Source organism: Fusarium proliferatum, assembly GCF_900067095.1.
Source record: "Fusarium proliferatum ET1 genome assembly, contig: FPRO_scaffold004, whole genome shotgun sequence".
NCBI lineage: Eukaryota > Fungi > Ascomycota > Sordariomycetes > Hypocreales > Nectriaceae > Fusarium > Fusarium proliferatum.
Genome location: NW_022194793.1, coordinates 1,759,263 through 1,782,320, shown reverse-complemented (window position 1 = coordinate 1,782,320; position 23,058 = coordinate 1,759,263). Strand labels below are relative to the sequence as shown.

Genomic DNA, 23,058 nt, shown 5'->3' with positions numbered 1-23,058 from the left:
CGTAACAAATTTGCCTCAATCAACCGAGCATGGAATTGCTCAATGGACGATCCTGCAACTTTTGAGGAGCTCATGCATGAGAATAAGTCTAACCAGGTTAAGTTTGCGGGCTTGCTTAACTATGTTCAAAAGGGTTTGATGAGCAAGGGAGCAAAAGACTAACTTTATCTTTCACTTCTACTTATAAACAAGGCAGGAATCTCGAAATTTACCGCCCAATTTCTATCATGGCCACTGACTCAGTACAGCAAGCTACAGGACGCGACGTCTATCAGCATCTCTCATCCGTAATAGTCAATGCCCCAGATATTAGCAGCCTGTAGAAAGCTGTCGAGATTCCTTGGAAGGCCTCAAGGATGAAGTACATCTTTGATTAAATTCCATTGCGTTAGCCTGAGTTGATGATCAACTGAGTACTCGAAAATTCTTGATGTTGGGCCGCAATCACCCCAGTGGGCTTCATTCTCACCGACTTACCGACAACCGGGTCTCAGTGTTACACGGCATAGCTGACGGTTAATCGTCTGCTTAACTTGCCAAGATAATACAGTCGGATAGGTCTTTTCTCCGTTGACATGATTTTCAGATGAGTGCTCAAAAGGGGCTGAAAACAACTCCCCCATGATAACGCATCAATCTGGGACGCAATTATGGCTTTTATTTCTTACATATCTGATCCGAACTCGCTCCTCTTGTGAAGTGTCTCGTGAAAGAGGGTATTTACGCCGTATCAAGCTTAAATAGACAGATCGTTTGGGTTGATTATCCACCTCAGGGGTATAACTCTGCATTAGCAACCACCAAGGATGCACGCAACAATAATGTTGCAACTGTAAGGTTTCCGTAAGTATAACTAGAGTATGACAGTCGTATTGAAAAGAACAACATCTTGTGTCGTCTCCAACTTTCCATGCATTGCTATGTAATTTACCAACAGTCTTTGTGGTGAATAAGGATAATTAAGAAAAGAGGTTGACCCCGTGACACAAATAACATTATTTATACGCTTTTGAGCTGCGCCGGAATTGTATTTCTATGTTGGTGAGTAGGTAAATTTAAGAAGAGAGTTCCGTACCACCAAGCTTTCTCTGAACTTATCCTCCAAATCTCGTCCAGGTACTTTCATTTTCAGGGAGAGTACTTGATACCCATATGAGCAACCCGAAACAAATGTAGTATTCACACGGGACCCGAATAATTTTCAGGGCACGTAAAGATTAGAGGTATAACAGGCTGTGTACTACTTGAACACCAGGGCTTGCATTTTCAATGTGCTCGACCAAGCTGGGTCAGATGATTCAGGGGGCACAAGAACGTCATATTGATTCATCAACGAATAGTTTCCACAAGAAGGAAGTTGATGGGTGACACTTAGCGGAGACATAGTATTGGATGAAGATTGGCCCTGGAGTGAGCTATCCTGAGGTATATAGAAACGAGATATCCTCACTACATCCTCGAGCTCAACCCAAGAATAACCTTTGAACTGTATATCACAATGGCACGTCAAGTAACTAACCCCCCTTTTTTTTGTTCGTTTTTCGCATTTTTATTCTCTTTTTTTTTCTGTTGCGGCAGATAATACCTTGCCCATACCAAAACGGTTCATCACCAAGCATAATGACGATGGAAACGCGATATTTGACACACGGCTCAACGATGACTTACCCGAGACTGTCCTCTCGACACACGTCTTCTATCTCGGTTACATCACTCAAGGCTTTCCAGTTGATCTCGAAGACAATACAGACATAGAGACATATGGGAACTACATTAACAACTCTCCAGGGCTTAGTGTCCCTGGAGGTTCGGTGCTCCGGATTGTTGACTTCCCACCTGGTAGATCAGCCATGCATCGAACACTGAGTATAGACTACGGAGGCGTGATTGTGGGTGAGATGGAGTTGGTGCTCGACTCGGGGGAAAGTCGTGTGATGAAGCGAGGGGATGTGGCAGTCCAACGTGGGACAAAGCACCAATGGGTCAACAGAGATGAGGAGAACTGGGCTCGAATGGTGTTTGTTCTTCAGGAGAGCAAGCAGCTGGCAGTGAAAGGAGTTAAACTAGAGGAAGATCTGGTGAGATTGGATGATGAGCTGAGACCATCCGTCTGAAATGGACTTCACGTTGTGGATTTGGATCAACTCTGATAGAAGAAGTGAAGATACCTACAGTTCAAAGGTGAATGGGTACCTTTCGAGTCTAGGCCACTAACAACACTATGGGGTAATTAATCGCCAATGCCGGGCTAATAAGATGATATTGATTAATTAACAGTCGGCGATAAGGGTCCAGATCTGCCCAGACTGCCAGGTAATAAAGTGTGTCCACCTGATACATTTCAAGTTAGCGCGTGAGTGGTCAAGTGAGCTGCGGTGTGAGAATGAGAGAGAAATGCTTATAGATCTAGCGCTATCTAACCTAGCAAACGTCGAAACATTGATAACTACCCAAGGTACCTAGCGAGGGGAGTTCGAACGATGGTATAAAACTGAGTTGTCTGTTTGAGATGTGAAGTACCTAGTAGTTAGGGTACCTTGAGGTTAGTAGCTCAAGGCAAGCTGAAATAACACCTACCACCCTGTACACCTTGTTAGCAAAGTGATCTCTGCCGCACGTTGAACCCAAGGGGCTAATAAGGCTACCTAGGTACCTACCTTAGTAGGTATGGAGGTGAGGTCCCGTCTAGGTTAGTAGTTTGATAGGTGATGCAAGGGTGATCGCGTGGGCGAATGATTCCCCCAGCTCCACTTCTTCGGAGCGGGCAGCCCCTCAGATGAGACGGGCCTGCCGCAAGCCCAGTCCTAGCGGACCCGTGGAAGCCCAAGGCCAGCCCTTTAGGACCAACTAAACTTTCCAATAACTTACTCCAATCAACAAATAATTCGGCACGACTTAATTCGAATCACTTCTGAAAGGTTGTTTGTCTTGAGTGCGACTCTACATCATCTTCGCATCATCTTTTGATCACCTAAAAAGTACGTTCGACTCACTACATTTCCCAGGCCTGACTCAGTACCGACTTACCATCCTGGCTATCACTGAGCTACCTAGTATCTATCATGCATCATGAGAGTTAGCCTTGAACCAACCATTTTCTAATCGCATCTGATATAGGTTCAAGTAATCCTACTGCCGACAAACGCCGCACTCGAACTCGGAATTTCTTCTTTTACCTACACACTCCCGCAATACAAAGCTCGGGTCCCATCCTCTCGACCGATATCATCAACCCATGTTGTATTAGACGAGGACTACACATTTCCAATCACCCCCCTCGTTAACAACCGAGTCTTAATGAGCTGCCATGGCCAGCCCTTCGAGTGCTTCAGGCCAGTTCGCCTCGGAGGCTGCCAGAGACTACAGTGCTCTTGTGTCGAGTAGTTCTCCGAGCTCACATTCGTCGTATAGCGATGACGGCCAACGCGAAATCGACCAGAACGACCCAAACCCACATCACCACCACCAAGATAACACCCAAGATCCAGTATGCCCTTGGCGGAATCCTCGCTTCCATCACCAAGAATGCTCGCGATACTTCGACTGCCCATCCCACACCATCGAGCGGAGTCTATCGGAGAGTGGTTCAGGAGACCAAGAATCCACCTACAGCTCGCATCACTCTCGCACTGATGTCGAGCGAGATCAGTCTGGAGCACAAACTATTCGCTTCTCAAACCAAGAGCTTGCACAAGTTGGGATCACTAGGGATAATGTCCCAACCCCCGACTCGGACCATGCGAACGTTGACAGAGATGCTGCCTATATTACGAGCGATCCTCCATCAAACCAAGCTATTTTACCCCCCACAGTTGCCCAGGAATCGGGTCAGTCTACGATAGGTACACCACATAATACGCAGTTCGAGCAACCTGATTCTCAGAGTGTTGTCACTAGCAACCCGGATCAGAGAGCAAGGTCCAGCCAACACTTAATCGCACCAAACTCACAAGGGGCTCAACGAGCGCACACAACTCCATCCCGAGAAAGAATGGATGCACCATTACCATCTCCAAGACCTTTGGAAGAGGCACTTCCACCACTTCCGCGCTCTGCTCGCCAGTCAATATCTTCAGATCAGCAACACCCAAGGTGGCAGCCGGATAATGAGGTCACATATTGCCCTATCTGCCACACGCAGTTTAGTTTCTTTATCCGCAAACATCACTGCAGGTAGGTCGAGGTATACCCAGACAATATTTGATTGTAAATGCTTATCAGATCAGGAAATGTGGAAGAGTTGTTTGCAACGCCTGTTCACCACACAGGATCATCATCCCCCACCAATATATTGTACGGCAACCTGGCTCCGAGGCAGCTATCCATCAATCACTGCTTGTGGACGGACTAGGAGCTGGGTATTTTGATGTGAACGATATGTCGGGAGGTGAACGGGTACGGCTTTGCAATCCCTGCGTACCAGATCCGAATACAGCGCCCCCGCAAAGCCCGAGTCCACAAGCAACTCTTTCACCACGAACTTCTCACCAGAGGTCACGAAGCAGTATCGGTAATGCCTATGGAACACTGCAGCCGTCTAACCGACATGGTGCAGTCTTCGCGCCTGGCACGGGTGGCGACCCGTACAGATATCTCTCTCTCAGGACGAGGAGCGTCACAATGGTACTTGGCCCTTCTCCCGTTGAACTTTTGCATAACTGACGTATCACTAGGGCTCGGCATCATCTGGCTCTTCTCCTGGACCTACCTATAGAAGACGTAGTGGAGCGTTCCAGTCGCGTTTTGATCGAGTCCAAGCAAGTGGCCAGGCTGCTTCAGCATCTTCATATCCAGATCGCTACAGTTCACTAGGAGAATCATCGACCAGGCAGCGGGCACTTCCGCCTACGCCACAGATTGCCGAGGAAGACGAATGTCCTGTTTGTCATCGTGAGCTGCCGTCCCAGAGCTTGCCGAACGCTGAGGAACTTCGTCAGTCACATATCACGAAGTGTATCCAGACTCACAGCGCGTATGGAACATTGGGCGCTAGTGAGGATGGCGGAGCACCAGCTGTACCCCGGTTAACAGGCATGTATTGTTATTCTGCAACGGAGAAGGATTGCATCGATGATGCAGAGTGCACCATTTGTCTCGAAGAATTCACAGTTGGTGATCAAATGGCACGTTTGGAGTGCCTGTGCAGATTTCACAAGCACTGCATCTCGTCTTGGTTCCGCAAACACCCCGGAAGGTGTCCGGTTCACCAGCATGGCTTGGGTTACTAAGGAGAGGCGTTTATTGCATATGAGAATGGCGTAACGGATATGGGACTGGCCACTTTTCAGCATTTTTGTATGTCTTAGATTTGGTTGAGCACTGGCTACTGTGCCTTTGTTCATTGCAGCGTTTGAACTTAAATATGGGTCATGTAGTTGTGCAAGAAGTATTGGATGTTTCAATACGATGTGACCAAGAATGGAGAAATACACATGAAATTCACTCTAATGTAAACCACTGTGTCGATAGCCTGCTTTTAAAGCTGACTCCTTCGTTTTGTCAATTTGTTTGGATTGCATGAGTCTATCGTCAGTGCTATCTAGCTCAGTATCCTTACTTATATCAAACTCAAACGTTGTAGCACAGCCAGAAAAGAAGAGTCCGAAAGTGGCAGGCTACGTAATATATATATGCAAGTAAACTAAGGCGTTGATAGTCTGATGGTTCCATCAACGCAAGTCGTGTTGGTCTCTGATGGAACATGAAGAGTTCACATCTTACAATCATGCAAAGCTTGAACTTGCGAAGACAGTTGATGCCCCAATGCTCTAGCGAAAGAGAGGTCAAACAAATATACTCCCAACGCTCTGCCTGGCAAGCCTCCCTGCCCCATGACCTCAGCATTTTCCAAAAAGCTAAGTTTGAGATATGGTCTACATGAGTCTAGATACAGAAATTTAGCCCTTGGATAGGAATTGTGAAACTTCAATCTTCTGGATTGAATATATCTCTCTGTTGTGAAGTATCTCGGCGAGTCTCATACTCTTCCTGAGTCTTGAGATTGGTTTTCACTTCTAGACTTTCACGATGACCCATCACTGAGATTCATCACCTTCCACGTTGTGTTGCTACACCCTTTGATGAATTCTTCATATGTCATCTCTCCTTTCGAAGTATATCGAAGTCTAAGGACACTTGAGATCAGTTGTCTCAACCCCTCTATTCCATGACGTGGTATGATCTCGCGCTTGTCCCCATCTCGTACATTGTACAATATGATGCGTGGTAACTTTCCAGACTCTGAGCCTAACAAATAGGCATAAACGCAAGTCTGGATGACATGTTCGTTGGAAAGGCTTGAGACGAACTTGATCTCCCATACTGTTCGATTATCCATATCGCCGTTGCTCTCGGTAGTGGAATTGTTTACAATATCTGCTCGACCACAGAGTTGAGTTTCTTGGCCATCGATATAGAATTGCTGCTGCATCTCAACTTCAAAATTCAGCCTTTGGGCAGAACCCACTAGCTCACTATCAAGTCGACGCCGAGCAAGGATGAGGTCTTCGGGCTTGATCCAGTCATACTTGTGGTCTTTCATCTGAATCACACGCGGTAGATATCCAGAGAGACTCGCTTCATACTCGCAAGCTTTCCGGCAAAGCCAAGCAACAAGCTTCTCGGGGCATTTTAGCAAAGTTTTATCAACTTCTTCTTCACTTGGTCGCCCTAGTGACCTTAATGTTCCCGCTGTTTCCAGCTCTAGAGCTCCAGCAACAACAAGGCCGTTGATGTCGCTAACAGACTCATATAACCCCTTTTTCGGATCCGAGAGTACCACGTTCCTTATGTTGATGTGTTCATGGCGAGGGAGAGGAGGGGCTAGCCTGTCTACACGAAGATGGCGCTCGACAAGCTTATCAAGAGCATCGCCCTGGACATACCGCGTTATTTCACGGGCTCCACAAGATTTTGGAAGCATAAGGCCCAGCTCTAGGGGGCGTCCGGGCAGATCAGGGTGCGAGATTTTTGTTCGTTTCTTTGTCAAGGTGACTATCTTGGCGGTATCGTACAGAGAATCGAGGGATACGCACGGCATCATCTTACTTTCGTCGTTATGGACCAATATAAGTTGTTGCAGAGAGCGCGTTAAAGCCACAAAAACTTCATTGGGACAGCCGTCATCTGGCAAGTCGCGGCCGAAGAACTGGAAATAGGAGGCGTCGATGCCTAGAAGAATAACAAGCTTACGCTCTCGGCCCTTGAACTGATGTATCGTAGAGATACACAACTTTCCGTTGATCACGATGTCGTCGAGAGGTGTTTCCTCATCAGTGGGTACATTAATCGGCAAACCATAGACTTGGGCCAACGCATTTGTAAGGTCTTGCAACGGTCCTTTCGTACGAATAGAGGGTGCTATTATCACGCAGTTCTCGGGCTTGTAACGCTTTATCAGGGGGGAAATCGCTCCAGCCACTGCCAAACTGTCCCAAATATTGCATCTCAGGACAATGGGCTTTGGGCCACGCTTCGAGCTGGAGATGTACTGCTCTCCACCAAGGAAGACACGGTTGATGAACTGGACAGCTGATGAGGACAGCCTGAAACTGTTGCCTAACTGAACTTCTGCAAATGGATAGGGACTGATTGGACCCAGCACCTCAGGGGCCAGCGTCAGATAGCGAGGGTCAGCACCACGAAAGCGGTATATCGACTGGCGCTCGTCGCCGAGGACGACGATGCGCGCGGGTTGGCCTCCTTTTCTGAGGTTGTTAGCCCGGACAAAGCACTCGACTAGCCAGAAGGTTTCTGGGTTGCAGTCCTGAAACTCGTCTAGTACAATAATGTCGAAAGGGTTTGAGGCCCATCGTGGAAGCTTGCCGCACTTATTGATATTCTCCAAGAGCTTGATAAGTGCTTCATCGCTCGGAACCACTTGTCGAAGGAGGACACCCGCCATGCCATGAAAAGTGTATACATCGCTGTTGTGGTACTTCTTGAGACGATGAGAGGTTTCACTCTGAAGTCTCTTTGAGAAGAGAATGCTTCCAATTCTCTTGTCAGGGTGTGCAGCCGCGATAGCTTCTATAGTGGCGGTTTTGCCTGATCCGGGTCTTGCTGATACCACGACATTCTGGTCAGCGCAGAGTTTTGCGACCCTCAGCTGCTGAGACGATGGTTCGAAGGCTGGTTTTGTGCCTACACACTGGAGCCGGCTGTGATTTCTGGCGAAGAGCTGAGATGAGCCTATCTGGCGAGAATAATATGACTTTTACCGTATCGTTAGCTTGATTTTCTCTGGAGCAAACATAGTGATACTCACCATTCGCTGTCGAGACCAGGCTGAGAGCAACAGATGCATTATGTTGACTCGTAGTACTATAGTATTGATGACTTCTCCATATTCGTGCAAGGCTACAAGAACTGCTGCAGCTGAAGAAAGTCCCCATACAATGACTCTTGATATGTCGATGTGTAGCAAATGGCACACTACTGGGTCTGCTTGGTTAGATGATTCATGGTGCACTTTGGAATGTTTACCTATCGATTGTTGATTGTTCCGGTCAAAGAAGGGAACATCTTAGGGCGGTTGTGTTAACCTAGTACATACAGTACCTATCCGTCAAACAATTGACTACCTAATCTCAGCTAGCAAACGAACTGCATTGCTTTATGTCCCACCTTTATTAACCTCCAAACCGACTCATTAGATTTCCCCCAGAATGGCATTATTAATATCTTCATTTCCATGAGAGGAGACGTTGACCCAAGTTCACAGGCAACAGAAACTGGGAAAATGCGTCTACCAGTAACAACATGATACTATCTAGGGTATCTGGCCAAAGCACAGCAACCTATTGGAGATCCCCTCGTCCCTGGGGCACAGTAGTGTGAACCTAGCGTTCAGGTCAAGCGGAGTGGCAGTGCAGATGCAGCTGCAGGTGAGGGAGAAAGGAAGGCTTCGAATGCAAGGTGACAGCCCGGAAGTGGAACTCAGTGAGGCCAAAACAGTGTGAGTTGTTGGCGAGAGGACAGGCTGTTTTTGTGTCTTTCTTACAGCATTTCCCTACTGTGGTGCGTGCACAACGAACACGCGATACACTCACTCAATACCTCTGAGTATGACAGGCTTGGAGACGAGATTGCACAGCAAGGAAACGGTTTCGTCAAGACTAACCAGTCAGATCACAATTGTGTTTCTGATATCGAGTTGTGCCAGCAGTTGGTTTCATGTGGCTACATATTATGTTATGGAACAAAAGGGAAACCATCACAACAGGAGCCACGAATTCACGTCTCATCAACAAAGTCAAACCCAAACCAGAAAGAAAAAAAAACCACCAGCTGGAGATTCCGAGCTACGTAACCAACTTCAGCCGTGCTAGCAGTAAACGAAGCAGGGATTCCAGGGACCGACACCAAACCAAATACAGAAAAGACTCCTCTGCTCGATCTTGGAAACCCCAGGATCCTTGTCGTCGAGGGTCCCGGCCCACTGAATACTTCCGTCACAAGCAAGGTTGAGCTCCCCCAGACCATCAATTACGTAGGTCATGTCCAGTTGCTCAGCGCGGCAGGGATAAAACTAGCCAGGGAATTTGGTGATTGGCAGGGGAGGGAGGGAGGGATCTAGGGAGGCTTGAGAGCTTTTCTTGGGATGGTGTGACTTATGAGACACTGTTTACTGGTAGTGCAGAGTACATAGATAACTTTTGCAGATAATACCTCAGTGTGTTGCAGTACTCGGCCCAAAGCATTTGTGTCTCTGGAGGCACTGTAGTTGAGAAACAGTCTTGAGCAGAGCTGGCTACTAGAGCTTTGGAAGCTCTACCTGTGTTACGGATGAGAGTACAACTGCACAAAACAAGAGAAGTGATCAATTACCTCCACTATCAGTCTACAGACGTTTGTTTCACAGTACCACGATACATACCCTTTACATTCAGTGAATGCTGATCATCATCGAGACGGGTCCTGGGTTCTCTGCCGCTCGCTCGCTCGGCCCGCAATCAACACCCTCTATTGAAGCCCAGGCACCCTCCAACTCCACTGTATCCGATCACTGGCTCTAGGTACTAGCTTCCAGCCTCTAGGTACCTAGGAGGTGGGCTGGTTCCAGCTGTCTACATACAGATGTTGACTCCGCTTCTGCTGATAATGATCGAACTCTCTCGGCTGCTTCAATTTCCCTTATTGAGCCACAAATTAGCTCCCTCCCACTAGCGAGAGTAACTTTAAAATGACACTGCCGTATATAGAGCCGTGTGCTTTTTGCCAAGTACTTACTTGGTACCCTTTATCGGTTCACTTTCCAGTACCTACACCTCGAAACGAAGCCACTCAACTGGGCTGCAATTGCGTCTGCGGGTTGCAGGTTGCACCACTGGAACAGGCCAGGCCCAAATCTTGGTCTTCCATGCCTTGACTTGACTTGTCTCTTGTCATCTTCTGCCAGGATTTCTTCCACCTTCCAATCCCTTGGCTTGGGTTCTTATTACCTCTGATCCTTCCTTTCCACGTTTCCCTCTCTTACTTCAACTGTTCCCTTGTCTCTTTTCAACTTCCCTTCTCGATTTCCTTTCGTTCTCCATATCACCTCTCCCTCTGTCTGTCATCTGAAACAAGCTGGTGTCCCAGCTCCAGCTAGGCACGTAATCCACCTGGAGGCAACCTAGCTCAGCTCAGCTCAGCTCCGAGGTAGCCTGTGTCCGAGCTACCAGCTACCAACTTTCAGCTGGCTACGCGGGCATTCGCAACCTCACCACAGAGTGAATCGGCCAACGCCATTACGACGGTCGTTCGGGATCGACCCGCCAGTTTGAATGCTTCGCGACGGTGCCTAGAGCTTGAAATACGCCAATTGACGACTTCGAACCGCCCAAAACAGACCCTTCGTACCAGCACGTTCCAGCAGCAACTGCAGCAACGCTGCACCACACAACGTCATGTCTACCGCAAAGGAAGCGGATGAGCTGAAGCAGCAGGGTCTCGTCGAGGCTGCTGCAGACCCTCAAACCAATGTCACCGCAGACGATGCCCAAAAAAAGATTGTAGAGTCCTCTAGGAATGCTGGTGTCGCTGCTTTCACATTCGATCCTGATGCGAGCCCAGAGCAGAAGAAAGCTCAAGCCAATGCCGTATGCCCCTCTGCTCTTGGAATCGCGACCTATAACTAACGTGAGCCATGCGCAGGCCATCCCACCCGAACTTCAGCAAAGTAGAAGACCCAAGGGCGCGGCGATTATCACCGACGTCGATGACGGCACCGGCCCCATTGAAGATCTGCCAGAACCGAGCAAAGAAGGGGCCTTGGATGTAGCCCGCGACGAGCAGGGCAAGCCGCTCGCGGATGGCACTGACCCTAAAGCCGAAGAAGCCCCCTTCTCGCGGACAGGATGGGCTCCTCGATTAGGATGGCCAATTGACGATGCTACCGAACAGGATAGTCTCCTCGATCACGCAACATGGGTCGAGGGACAGCTTCCAGATACCCTCTATGGTGGTATGTCTCAATTCAACTACATGCGCATACAGGCCACTAACAAGGGGCAGATTGGTACCACAACACGGGCGTCATCATTTTTGCTTGCATCTCCTCCTGGCTTGTCGCTGTCTTTGGCGGCGGCCTCGGCTGGATCATCATCATTATGGCCTTTTGCTCGACCTACTACCGAACGTCCCTGCGACGAGTGCGACGTAACTTCCGAGACGACATTACCCGCGAGATGGCTCTTAAAAAGCTCGAGAACGACAACGAGTCCCTGGAATGGATCAATTCGTTCATGGTCAAATTCTGGCCCATCTATCAGCCCGTTCTTGCTCAGACCATCATCAATTCAGTCGATCAAGTTCTGAGCTCTGCTACCCCGTCATTCTTGGACAGTCTCAAGCTCAAGACCTTTACTCTAGGCAGCAAGCCTCCTCGTATGGAGCACGTCAAAACCTACCCCAAAACTGAGGATGACATTGTTATGATGGATTGGAAGTTCAGTTTCACTCCTAACGACACCGCCGATATGACTTCGCGCCAGCTTTCAAGCAAGATCAATCCCAAGGTTGTCCTCGAGATCCGCATTGGAAAGGCTATGATCAGCAAGGGCCTCGACGTCATTGTCGAGGATATGGCTTTCTCCGGTATCATGCGCCTCAAGATCAAGCTGCAAATCCCCTTCCCTCACATTGACCGTGTTGAAATGTGCTTCCTGGAGCGACCAACAATCGACTACGTCTGCAAGCCTCTTGGTGGTGATAACTTCGGTTTCGATATCAACTTCATTCCTGGTCTCGAGAAGTTCATCCTGGAGCAGATTCATGGCAACTTAGCCCCGATGATGTACGCGCCCAAGGTTTTCCCTATTGAGGTCGCGAAGATGCTGGCTGGCTCTCCCGTTGACCAGGCTATCGGTGTCGTGGCAGTGACTCTCCATGGTGCCCAGGGTCTGAAGAACACCGACAACTTTGGTGGAACCGTTGATCCTTACGCCTGCTTGAGCCTGAACCGACGCCAGGAGCTTGCCCGAACTAAAGTCGTTCATGATAATTCCAACCCCAGGTGGAATGAAACCCACTACATCATTGTTACCTCTTTTAACGACTCGCTGGACATGCAAATATTCGACCACAATGATTTCCGCAAGTCAAAAGAACTGGGTGTTGCTTCTTTCCCCCTGGAAAGTGTTGAGGAGCTCAATGTTCATGAAAATCAGCGTTTGGAGGTCATCTCTGATGGCAAGGCTCGAGGTGTTGTTTCGTGTGACATTCGCTTCTTTCCTGTCCTTGAAACCGTCAAGAACGCTGAGGGACAAGATGAACCTCCACCTCCATCCAACCAAGGTATCCTTCGATTTACTGTGGAACAGGCCAAAGATCTGGATGGTACCAAGAGTCTTGTAGGATCTCTCAACCCTTACGCGGTTATGTTCTTGAATGGTAAAGAAGTCCACCAAACCAAGAAGTTGAAGCGTACCAATAACCCTATCTGGGACAATGGGTCTAAGGAGATTTTGATCACGGACCGGAAGAAGGCTAAGCTTGGTCTTACAATCAAGGATGACCGTGATCTTGCTGGAGACCAAGTCCTTGGAAAGTACCAGATCAAGCTCGATGAGATGCTTGAATGTATGGAACAAGGTAAAGAATGGTACAACCTGCATGGTGCTCAGACTGGTCGTGTCAAGATGATGGCACAGTGGAGGCCCGTCGCTATCTCTGGCGTGGCCAGCACTGGTGGCTATGTTACCCCCATCGGTGTGATGCGTCTCCATTTCAAGAAGGCTACTGATCTACGAAACTTCGAGGCGTTCGGAAAATCAGATCCCTACACTCGAATTCTGCTCTCTGGTATTGAAAAAGCACGGACTGTCACCTTCCGCAACGATCTTAATCCTGAATGGGACGAGGTACTTTATGTACCTATCCATTCTGCTCGTGATAGACTTGCTTTGGAAGTAATGGATACAGAAAAGGTTGGCAAGGACCGTAGTCTGGGAATGGTCGAAGTCTTCGCCGCCGACTATGTCGCACAGGACGAGACCGGGGAGTACCTTGTCAACGACAAGAAACAGCTCCGTGAGGACGGTCTGCGTCTGCATGGCAAGGGTATCGCCAAAGGAGTTCTGCATTACACTGTTGCCTTTTATCCCTGTCTCAATGTCGCTGATCCTGAGGAGGAGGAGGAAGAGGAGAGGGAAAAGGAGAAGGAGAAGGAGAAGGAGAAGGAGAAGGAGAAGGAGAAGGAGAAGGAGAAGGAGAAGGAGAAGGAGAAGGACGCAGAGAAGGACAAAGATTCTTCCTCCGGTGAAGAACAAGCACCTAACCCGCAGAGATCCAGCGAAGCTGGTAAATTCAACGCCAGCCTGGACAAGCCAAAGGAGAACCAACTGGAGCCGCCTACGCCCACTACTGTTGGACGCCCCTCGATCGATGCGCCCAAGGGTCCCCGTAAAATCCGATTGTCCCCTGAGGAGCTTCTCAGGTATGAGAGTGGCCTGCTCATCTTCAGACTCATGGAGGCGGAGATGCCAGAAAGCCATGGACTGCTGGAGGTTCTTGTAGATGATATGGCATACCCGTCCTACGTCTCTTCGACTGCTCGTAGCAAGCACCACAAGTTTGAAGAGATTGGAGATTGCTTCATTCGTGAGCTTGACTTCTCCCGACTGACACTTCGGGCCCGCAAGAAGGGTGATGACCAAGATGATCTCATGGCCTCACTGGCTGGCAACACCCTGGAAACTCTCAAGCAGTGCCTGGTAAGACTGACATTGGATCTCACTGTATAGGCATGAAAACTAACTAGCCTCTCTAGAACAACCCGACAACTCTAAAACTCAAGAGCGAAGACGGACGCCCCGCGAGTGTTAAGGTCAGCTTGAAGTACATCCCGGTTAAGATGCAGCTTGACCCGAGCGAGAGTATTAATAACATGGGTACACTACGCGTTGATGTTCTCGATGCTACTGACCTTCCCTCAGCTGATCGCAATGGCAAGAGTGATCCTTACTGTAAGTTCGAGCTCAACGGCCAGGAGATCCACAAGACCAAGGTTATAAAGAAGACTCTGAATCCCACATGGAATGAATACTTTGAGGTCAATGTGCCCTCGAGAACTGCAGCACAATTCAAACTCTCTGTGTGGGATTACGACTTCGCAGACAAACCCGACTTCTTGGGTGCTGCCGACATCAATCTCGAGTCTCTGGATCCTTTCAAGCCATCAGAGACCAAGTACATCCTTGATGGCAAATCGGGAAGCGTACGCATCCGACTCCTGTTCCGACCCAGCTATGTCCAGCGATCACGACAGGGCACATCCACTTTTGGCAACACTTTCTCGTCTACTCCTGGTCGTATCGTCACCGGTGTTGCCGGAGCGCCGCTCAAGGGTGGTGTTGCAGTTGCGGGAGTTGTTGGCCACGGCGTTGGTAGGGGAGCTTCGTTCCTCCGCCGCGGCATCTTTAACAAAAAGGACAATGGGGACATTATCGAAGAAGATGGTGAGGCGTTTGAACCTCAAGGCTTGAGCTCTAATGGTACCGCAAGCACCAATGGTGGTCTCCGCCGGTCACCCGCCATCAACGAAGAGGGCACGTCACCTGGTACTCGGCCTTCTACAAGCAACGGCCATGCTCGGGCAAAGAGCATTGGACAGTCATCAGTCCACAGCGCTAATCCCGGAGCTGCACCAGGAGGCACTGCTTCCTTCACTGTGGTCGAAGCCACAGGCTTCCCTCCCGCATCGGATCTGTATATCGTCATCACGCAGATCAACCCCAAGGAGAAGACAGTGGGCAAGACCAAGCACTTCAAGTCTACGAATGGTCAGTGGACCTTCGGCGATACATTTAAATTCCCATGCTCGCCCGACGCACAGTTCAAGATCGAAGCGAAGGGACAGCACACTTTCAGCAGTGATGATGATCTGGGCGAGCATGTTTACTTTGTTGACGAGTCAGGCTCATCTACTGCCAAGGAGCTCACAGTTGGCAGTGGAACAGTGACACTGAAGAGCAGTTTCCAACCAACAGAGTCTACCCTAGTCCCCGATAGTCCCAAAGCCCATCTTCGCCGAAGCTTCATGAGCAAACGGGATGGGCGAACCAGTCGGGAAGTGACGCCAAACCCTTAAGCAGGAACGGTTCATTAGCTGGGTAATGACGGGGTATTTCATTTCACACGAGTCTTGAGGCAATTGAGACACTATACTAGATCTTTCCTTTCAAGTGCTTGTTTCTTTTTCTTTTTCTTTTTCTTTTGTTTAATTCAGAAGCAAATCTTGGGGGTTAATATCTGGGCCGGCAGTGAAGAAAGGAGACAACAGGTTCTTTGACGATTCAAGGAGGATACTCTATTAAGAGGTGCAAGGCGTAAATTAGTATGTTTTACGTCTGTGAATTGGTGGGAGTCAGTGAGAGAAATATCCCTTGATTAGTGGTTTTCTTTGGCGTATTGGGCAAGGAAATGAGGAACCTGGGGAACTTGGTCAGAGACTAAGAAGCGATCAATGGACGAATAAAATACCTTTTTTTTAATATATGTATATGTATATGCAACATGATGCCTTAACCTTTTCTTCAGATGTTGTACCCTAAGATTTAAGAAGACACTGCCTACCTAAGGAACGTGCTTGTGGCTGGGCTGTTGAAAGCCTTGATAACCAGGCATTCACAAGCAGCCCCACTGTCCTGTCCCTCCCGCCGCCGACCAATTCAGGAAAAGGTACGTACCTAAGTTGGAGGTGGCATTCAGTTGACGCGCGCAACGGAAGCTGCCTGAGCCTCAGCTTCCTTGTCTGGAGCTTCAATTCCCACTTCTACTGTACTTCCACTTCCGCTTCCGAATTCACAGCACCCATCATCATCATCATCATCATCACCCACGCACGTCGACGTCAACGTAAACGTCAATAACACCAATCTCGATCACGAACGATATAACGAAGACATCACGACCAGGGAAAAGACTTCTCTCCACCCTTTGCACGCCACCCGAAGCTAGGATTCGAGGCACACAGCTCAGCTCAGCTCAGCTCAAGGACGAAGGATTACAAGACGATTCTTTTGCTGCTACTGCTTCTCTTCAATAAACCCAAGATGGATTCTCTTGTTTCGAAATATAGCCGACCAGCATATGAGCAGAATGAGCCTTTTGAGGACCAGGATGAGCTGCTGAATTCCATGGGTGATCTCTCGCTCAAGTTTGCCATGCCCCCCGTTGCTCAGGTTCGTACCCTAGGCGTAACTTGGCCACTCTGGATACTGTACTGATTGTATCATTGTAGCCCTCATCATGGCTTCGCGCCGCCACTGATGACCGATCAAACCCCAACTGCCCCATTAAGATCGCCCACGGAACCACCACGCTCGCTTTCCGTTTCCAGGGCGGCATCATTGTTGCGACCGACTCCCGAGCCACCGCTGGCAACTGGATCGCCTCGCAAACCGTAAAGAAGGTCATTGAGATCAACAGCGTCCTGCTAGGAACCATGGCTGGCGGTGCTGCAGACTGTCAGTACTGGCTTGCCTGGCTCGGCATGCAGTGTCGCCTCCATGAGCTACGACACAAGCGTCGCATCAGCGTCGCCGCCGCCAGCAAGATCCTCGCCAATCTCGTCTACAGTTACAAGGGAATGGGCCTCAGCATGGGCACCATGTGCGCCGGTGTCACCAAGGAGGAAGGCCCTGCTCTCTACTATGTCGACAGCGATGGTACTCGCTTGGCGGGCAACCTCTTCTGCGTTGGCTCGGGTCAAACATTCGCGTATGGTGTTCTCGATGCCGAGTACAAGTACGATCTGTCGGATGAGGAGGCCCTGGAGCTTGGAAAGCGAAGTATTCTGGCCGCCACCCACCGAGATGCTTACTCTGGTGGCTACATCAACCTGTACCATGTTAAGGAAGAGGGCTGGGTGAAGCACGGCTTCAACGACACCAACCCCATTTTCTGGAAGACCAAGCTTGAGAAGGGCGAGTTTACCAACGTGACAAGCGCACTTGATTAGAGGATTCTGGGTTTAGAAATGAAGATGCTATCAGCCTAGGAATAGAGACGTGCAGACTGATGCAGCCTGGGGGATAGAGGTGGCGCCTGCGCGTCTACAGGACCTGGAATCCAGAACGACCGTGTAATATATCAAACGACGGCTTTGCCCTGCCAAAGAACAGATATCCTAAACCCCAATACCTCGTAGTGATGTCGACATAAAGTCAAATAAATTACAATACAATGAACGCTATATTATCCGGCGTGTCAAGCCAACACCGCTCATACTGACTGGTAGTATATACACGGTGCAAAGTGTCTCACCATTTTCTCATGACTTCTCAGGAGTTGAGCCCCTGGTGTCTCTTCTCACCCACCCATCAACCCCCAATATCCCGTCCCCAACTTCAGGATCCATGTACCATTTTCCAACGCCCGTCACGGTCAACTCAGACTCATAGCCAGCTTGATACATCTCCATGCCCGACCATGCAATCATGGCTGCATTATCTGTGCATAACTCTGCAGGCGGTGCAACAATTTGTATGTCACCAAAGCCCCTTACAGCCAACATAGACCGCAGTACATGCATAAGGAATCTATTGCTCGCTACTCCGCCCGCTACAACTAGTGTCTTTGCAGCTCGAAGCTCTGGCTTGTCGTCAAGGGCGATACATAATCTGCCTGCGAGGTGTGTAAAAGCTGCCATCATGGTATGCTGTGCCAGGGCTCGGCGTTCAGGCAGAGGCATGGAGGGGCGGGAGGTTGCGAGATCGTGAACGTGTGTGTAGATGCTACTGAAAGAGAACGCAAGTTTTCTAGTCTGTCGAAATGGCGTGGGGATATTCCACTCATACCCTGTGGACGGAGGAGACATCTCTGCGGAGCGAGAAGCTGGTGGTGTGAAAACAGCCTCATAGGCAGAAGTCGAGCTATTTTTTGGTGGGAAGGCAAAGGCTTCAAGGAGGCGACCGTACATGACATGCTCGCTTGCTTCGAAGACCTCGGGAGGCAGGATATCGCGAGCTGTTTGGTCCAGAAGATTGCCAATAGCAATATCGCCGCTTGTAGCAACGATAGAATGCTCTGTTAGGCCTCTTGAGTAAACAAGTTGAGTGTGTCCGCCTGAAACAAGTAGGGACAGGAAAGGAAATTCTGGTCCCTCTTGGGATATTTCATCTTCGCCCATACTCATTCCCAGAGCCCGGACCAGTCGCGGCGTCAACGCATGAGCCTGCATATGATGGACGCCGACCAAGGGGACACCCCAAGCAACGGCCAGTCCCTTGGCCATGTCGAGGCCGATTCCTAGGTTCGAGCGCATCCCAGGTCCACGAGTCACCGACACAAAGTCCGGAACTTGCCTTCTCACGCCACCAGCATCACAGAATTTCTGGCCATCATCTTCAGCAGCTGGCAGAGAGTCTATTGCTCGACGCACAAGAGGTGCTAAAGCTTCACTGTGGCCCTTGGCCGCTACAATTGGGTGTATACCCTTGAACGCGCGGTTATCAGAGGATATGCGCTCATTGAAGAGGAGTTCAGTTGATCCTGGTGTATGCCGAAGAACGGCCACGCCTGTATCATCACAGGATGTCTCGATGGCGAGGGTTGTGAGAAACCGAAGCCTTTGAGGCCTGGGGCCAAGGAGCATTCCCTTATGGCGGCATTGAAGAAGAAGAGAGCGCATCTGCGTGAAGAATCTGGGGGTTTTGTCAAAGGGTAATGATAAGACAGATCTGAAGGCATCCAGTTACGGTATTCGATGTGAAGTTATTTTGGGCCACGGCCCCAACACGGAACGGCCCCACTCGTCGGACAGGGTGGGGGGGGACGCGGAACAACATCAAAGACGGAGCTCACATGGAGCAGATATAGTAGAAGCAGTGGTAGAAGCAGAGATCAGCTAATACAATACATTAGACTAATCTCATAATAACTTGTAACTAAAATCCCCTCTAGGATTGAATATGCCACGACGCCCTTTCCAATGCTTTCATGTTAGATGCATAAGTATCTATCTGCATGCATCCCATCATTAGTCAATTAATAGGTTGATGGTGATCACCTCGACACCCAATTCACCCATTGGCATTTACATCCTCCGGTCCCGCCGTCGAATCCGCCAAATTTTTCGTCTCCTCGAGACCTTTTGTTGATCCACGTGCCACCAGCTCCTATGTCGTTGGCTAGTAGCTTGGGGTTCTCTTCATCAATCTTCTGTCTATCATCGATAGGCCAGGCCCAGACAAACTTTTTCCCTGGGTCTCCTCCATGTGTATCCATCGTCACCGTCACCGGGTACGGCATTGTTCCTGGCCGAATCAGATCTGGTGATCCGTCGATGGCGCCTTGCCCAGTAGGATCGATCAGCTTCGATGTGTTGGCAGCCAGTATCCGTGTCCAGATTTGAACGAGAAAACGTGTCTCGCTCCAAGTCGCGATGAAATCAGCCTCTGTCTCCCGACAGCCGCCGTCCTCGTCTAGGGGAATGTCTCCATCCTTGGTATCATTAAGAACTGTTACCGACTTAAGGAAGATGGTTCGTCTGAAGTAGGTGTAAAAGCCATAGTGCTCGGTCGGAAGCCCGCGGTCGTAGAGCCTCACTGGTTGCTGTACCGGCTGCGGGAGCAGGACAGCTGGTTTGGATGCGCCATTCTCGTTGAGATCAGGGGATGGGAGCACTTCAGCAAGGCTAACATTCACGTCCAATTCTTGCCTTTTGGTCAGCTCTTTGCGGCTACTCTCCTCGACAGAATCAACCAGACTGATGTAGAATGGAGTCGCCTCGCCGCCCTTTTTATCGGATTTGATATTGTCAGTTGTATTTCCCAGAAACCACATCTCTTGGAATTTGGGTGGGCTGGGACTGGGCTCAAAGCCGGGCGCCTCCCGTGCCCGGATAGCGTCTCCCGCATATGCGGCGCCGCCCATACCTCGACGCCCCTTCAACGAAGGGGGATCCTCGTTGGGGGTTTTCCAATCGTTGCGGGTACTGTTGTCCCACTGGATCTGCAGGATAATGGTTGGCTGGTCAGGCTTGTAAGGCTTCACCGAGTCATGCTGTTCTTTTGGTAGAGAACAACTCCATAAGGTGGATGGCTCAGTGCAGCCACTTTTTGCAACAGTATTGTCCGGTCCAACGATTGTCAAGTCTCCGGTTGGCATGGGTGGGAAATCCGTCAAATTGACCCAGATTGATGGCACTTCCTCTGAATGCTTGGGGCGTGTCAGAACAACGCCTAAGGTGATCGAAAGAATGATAACGGCAAGAAGAACTCCTAGAATAATCATCCAGACACGGCGTCGCTGTCGACCCTCGCGTCCAGTCCGACCAAAGCAACCCCTGTCTGGAATACATCCTCGACCTCTCCAGAAGCCACCTAGGCGCCGAGCAACAGCCTCTTCCTTTTCGTTTCGTCTTCTCTGACGCTCCTGTTTGGTGGCGTGTTCGGCTTCGCCATGGGAGTATTCGTGGGGTGCAGATGTTCCCAGCGGTCGTGTTGGGAGAGGCATTTGAGAGAGACGCAGGTTGTCTCGCGGGGCCGGAGTAAGTGGAATATCAGTCAGTTGCTCAGCTCGCTGCGATGACATGGTAGAGGAGAGACCAGGAGATACAGGACCGGGCGAGGGGGGAAACTGGCTTTGAAGTGGGTGTCCAGGCGGGAAAACAGCCCTATACCTTACTGGAGCAGCCTGACTCTTCTTTTCGGGAGGCGAGTATGCAGGCAACTGTTCCCCGGTACTTTCTTCTTCCTCGGTCACAAGTAGTTGTGGTTTTTCTGAAATGGATATGGTTTCAGGAACGGGGGATGCCCTTGCAGTTGAAGGCCCAGATTCGCTCTCTTGGGTGTGCTCAAAACGGGGAGATGGTGTCCTACGTGGCGTCGGTTCTTTGACAATTGGTGTTTGAAATGAGCCAGGAGCCAAGCTCGGTGTAAGGTACCCCCCTTGAGGAGGCTTGGTCTCCTGCTTGTTCCACCATTCATCCCCTCGGATAGTCTTTGGTGAGTCAGTATACACCTTTGGACTGGTAGTGAATGTCAGTCTGTTCTCCATAAAAGGTGTGACAACATGATGATCCCACCAGCCACGGGACTTGGATGCAGCACTATCGGGCGTCAGTGCTGATGTCTTTCCCCTTGCTTGCTTGTGTGGGCTCGAGGTGCCGTCTTCTTCAAACAGTGTGCATGGCGTACCGCCATCAGAGTCATCGGGGGTTCTGCCTCCGAGTTCCAAGCTGATGAGCCTCTGATGAGCTGACTTCTTGAAGTTTGCTGGAACCGCAGGCACGGGTGGAACATTGACGGCCGTTGTCGTGCCGGGAGATGGAAACTGTGAATAGATACTTGAGGCGTATCGAATGGTGCTGAATGAGGAAACGGTGTCGGGTGTATCAGGTGACCACACTGACTTCTGCTGAACTGGAAATGGGGACAGGTTTGAAGAAGAAGAAGGGTTTCGAGGCAAATAGGGTTGTGCTGGAGTGTCAATGGGTTTTGGAGCGGCGCCATACCGGGAAGAGCTGCCCGCTTCCTCAGATGAGAGAGCCAGACCAATGACGATGGGTCTGTCATCTGGCGAGAGCTTGTTGTCTGGTGTACGCGCTGATTGAGCTGGCTGGGCTGATGACAGCGGCGAAGCAGTTGCTGGGCTTTGGTCCTTGCTCTTCTTGAACCAATTCCAATTTCCTACTGAAGCCGACGTTGGTTCTCCCTCCAATGCCTTGAGAGCAGCAGCGTCTACAAATTTCCCAGTTCGTCCTGCCGGGGTTGGCATGTAGTTCTGGCGGCGAAATGTTGACATGTCTGTGATAAGCTTGATGCCTGCCTTGGCATTCTGGACCTTCTGTCTCTGGCGTGATTTGACTCGGACAATTCTTGCAGCAGAGGCTCTTGATGCACGTCGCGTTGAGGGTTTGGAGTTTCGAGTGGATACATTCAGCGGAGCTGGAGAGACTTGCTCCCCAGCGTCGATGGGTGTGATAGGCTCGTCGTCCTCCCAATCCTCCCACTCTTCTCGACGCCGTGGCTGGGCTTCCGAGTACGGCGGTGGGTGTACCGGGACTCGATAATGAGTGTCGTTGTACATGGTGTAAAGACTAGTCTTTGAATAGGAAAGGGAAAGCAAAACGAGAAGGAAAGCTAACAGTATCTAGTGTTTAGACATGTATGGCTGGTGATCGAAAGGAAATTGTATCGTTTGGTGTTTGTTTTTCCACAGATGACTATATCGTCGTTGTTTGGATCAAGATTCAGAATGTCAGAATCTTTGTCGTTTAGATGATGGCCTGTTGTTGGAGGCAAACGATACGGAAGAAAAGCCAGCTAGTATGAATGTAGCAGAACAAAGGAGAAAGTGTGAACAATAGGATGCGACAAGAATAGCTTGTTCACAATCAAAGACCGACAGCGACAATAAGAAGCCAAAGGAGAGAATGAAAAGAGCAAGTATCACTTGAGGGTGAGGAGAATGGATGAAAACTACGACAATAGGGAAGCGAATCACAGTGAGGATGCGGTCCATAATAGCACCTCGAGCAACTCATTGCATGCTGCTGTGTTGTTGCTTGTGGACCTGAAGATGGTCCCAGGTGAAAGCAAAAGCACCAGGATCGAGCAGAGCCAAGGGCGC

General features: G+C 49.8%; 7 protein-coding genes across 7 annotated transcripts; 4 read left to right on the top strand and 3 right to left on the bottom strand.

Moving 5' to 3' along the window:
• Positions 1–1,498: 1,498 nt before the first annotated feature.
• FPRO_04749 (uncharacterized protein) lies at positions 1,499–2,114 on the top strand (the record flags this gene model as incomplete). Its single annotated transcript, XM_031230294.1, has 2 exons — positions 1,499–1,532; positions 1,579–2,114. 2 exons carry the CDS (start codon positions 1,499–1,501, stop codon positions 2,112–2,114), a joined length of 570 nt encoding a protein of 189 aa, XP_031080445.1.
• A 1,193-nt stretch (positions 2,115–3,307) lies between these two features.
• Positions 3,308–5,228, top strand: FPRO_04748 (uncharacterized protein; the record flags this gene model as incomplete). The annotated part of the gene is made up of 3 exons (XM_031230293.1): positions 3,308–4,173; positions 4,227–4,623; positions 4,674–5,228. The coding sequence occupies 3 exons, from the start codon at positions 3,308–3,310 to the stop codon at positions 5,226–5,228; spliced, it is 1,818 nt and encodes a 605-aa protein (XP_031080444.1).
• A 794-nt stretch (positions 5,229–6,022) lies between these two features.
• Positions 6,023–8,305, bottom strand: FPRO_04747 (uncharacterized protein; the record flags this gene model as incomplete). The annotated part of the gene is made up of 2 exons (XM_031230292.1): positions 6,023–8,212; positions 8,267–8,305. The coding sequence occupies 2 exons, from the start codon at positions 8,303–8,305 to the stop codon at positions 6,023–6,025; spliced, it is 2,229 nt and encodes a 742-aa protein (XP_031080443.1).
• A 2,584-nt stretch (positions 8,306–10,889) lies between these two features.
• On the top strand, positions 10,890–15,571 carry FPRO_04746 (putative transmembrane protein; the record flags this gene model as incomplete). Its single annotated transcript, XM_031230291.1, has 4 exons — positions 10,890–11,081; positions 11,137–11,446; positions 11,497–14,195; positions 14,252–15,571. 4 exons carry the CDS (start codon positions 10,890–10,892, stop codon positions 15,569–15,571), a joined length of 4,521 nt encoding a protein of 1,506 aa, XP_031080442.1.
• A 964-nt stretch (positions 15,572–16,535) lies between these two features.
• FPRO_04745 (putative 20S core proteasome subunit PRE2) lies at positions 16,536–17,443 on the top strand (the record flags this gene model as incomplete). The annotated part of the gene is made up of 2 exons (XM_031230290.1): positions 16,536–16,664; positions 16,724–17,443. 2 exons carry the CDS (start codon positions 16,536–16,538, stop codon positions 17,441–17,443), a joined length of 849 nt encoding a protein of 282 aa, XP_031080441.1.
• A 312-nt stretch (positions 17,444–17,755) lies between these two features.
• Positions 17,756–19,114, bottom strand: FPRO_04744 (uncharacterized protein; the record flags this gene model as incomplete). The annotated part of the gene is made up of 1 exon (XM_031230289.1): positions 17,756–19,114. The coding sequence occupies one exon, from the start codon at positions 19,112–19,114 to the stop codon at positions 17,756–17,758; it is 1,359 nt and encodes a 452-aa protein (XP_031080440.1).
• Positions 19,115–19,488: 374 nt separating this feature from the next.
• FPRO_04743 (uncharacterized protein) lies at positions 19,489–22,515 on the bottom strand (the record flags this gene model as incomplete). Its single annotated transcript, XM_031230288.1, has 1 exon — positions 19,489–22,515. One exon carries the CDS (start codon positions 22,513–22,515, stop codon positions 19,489–19,491), a length of 3,027 nt encoding a protein of 1,008 aa, XP_031080439.1.
• Positions 22,516–23,058: the final 543 nt, after the last annotated feature.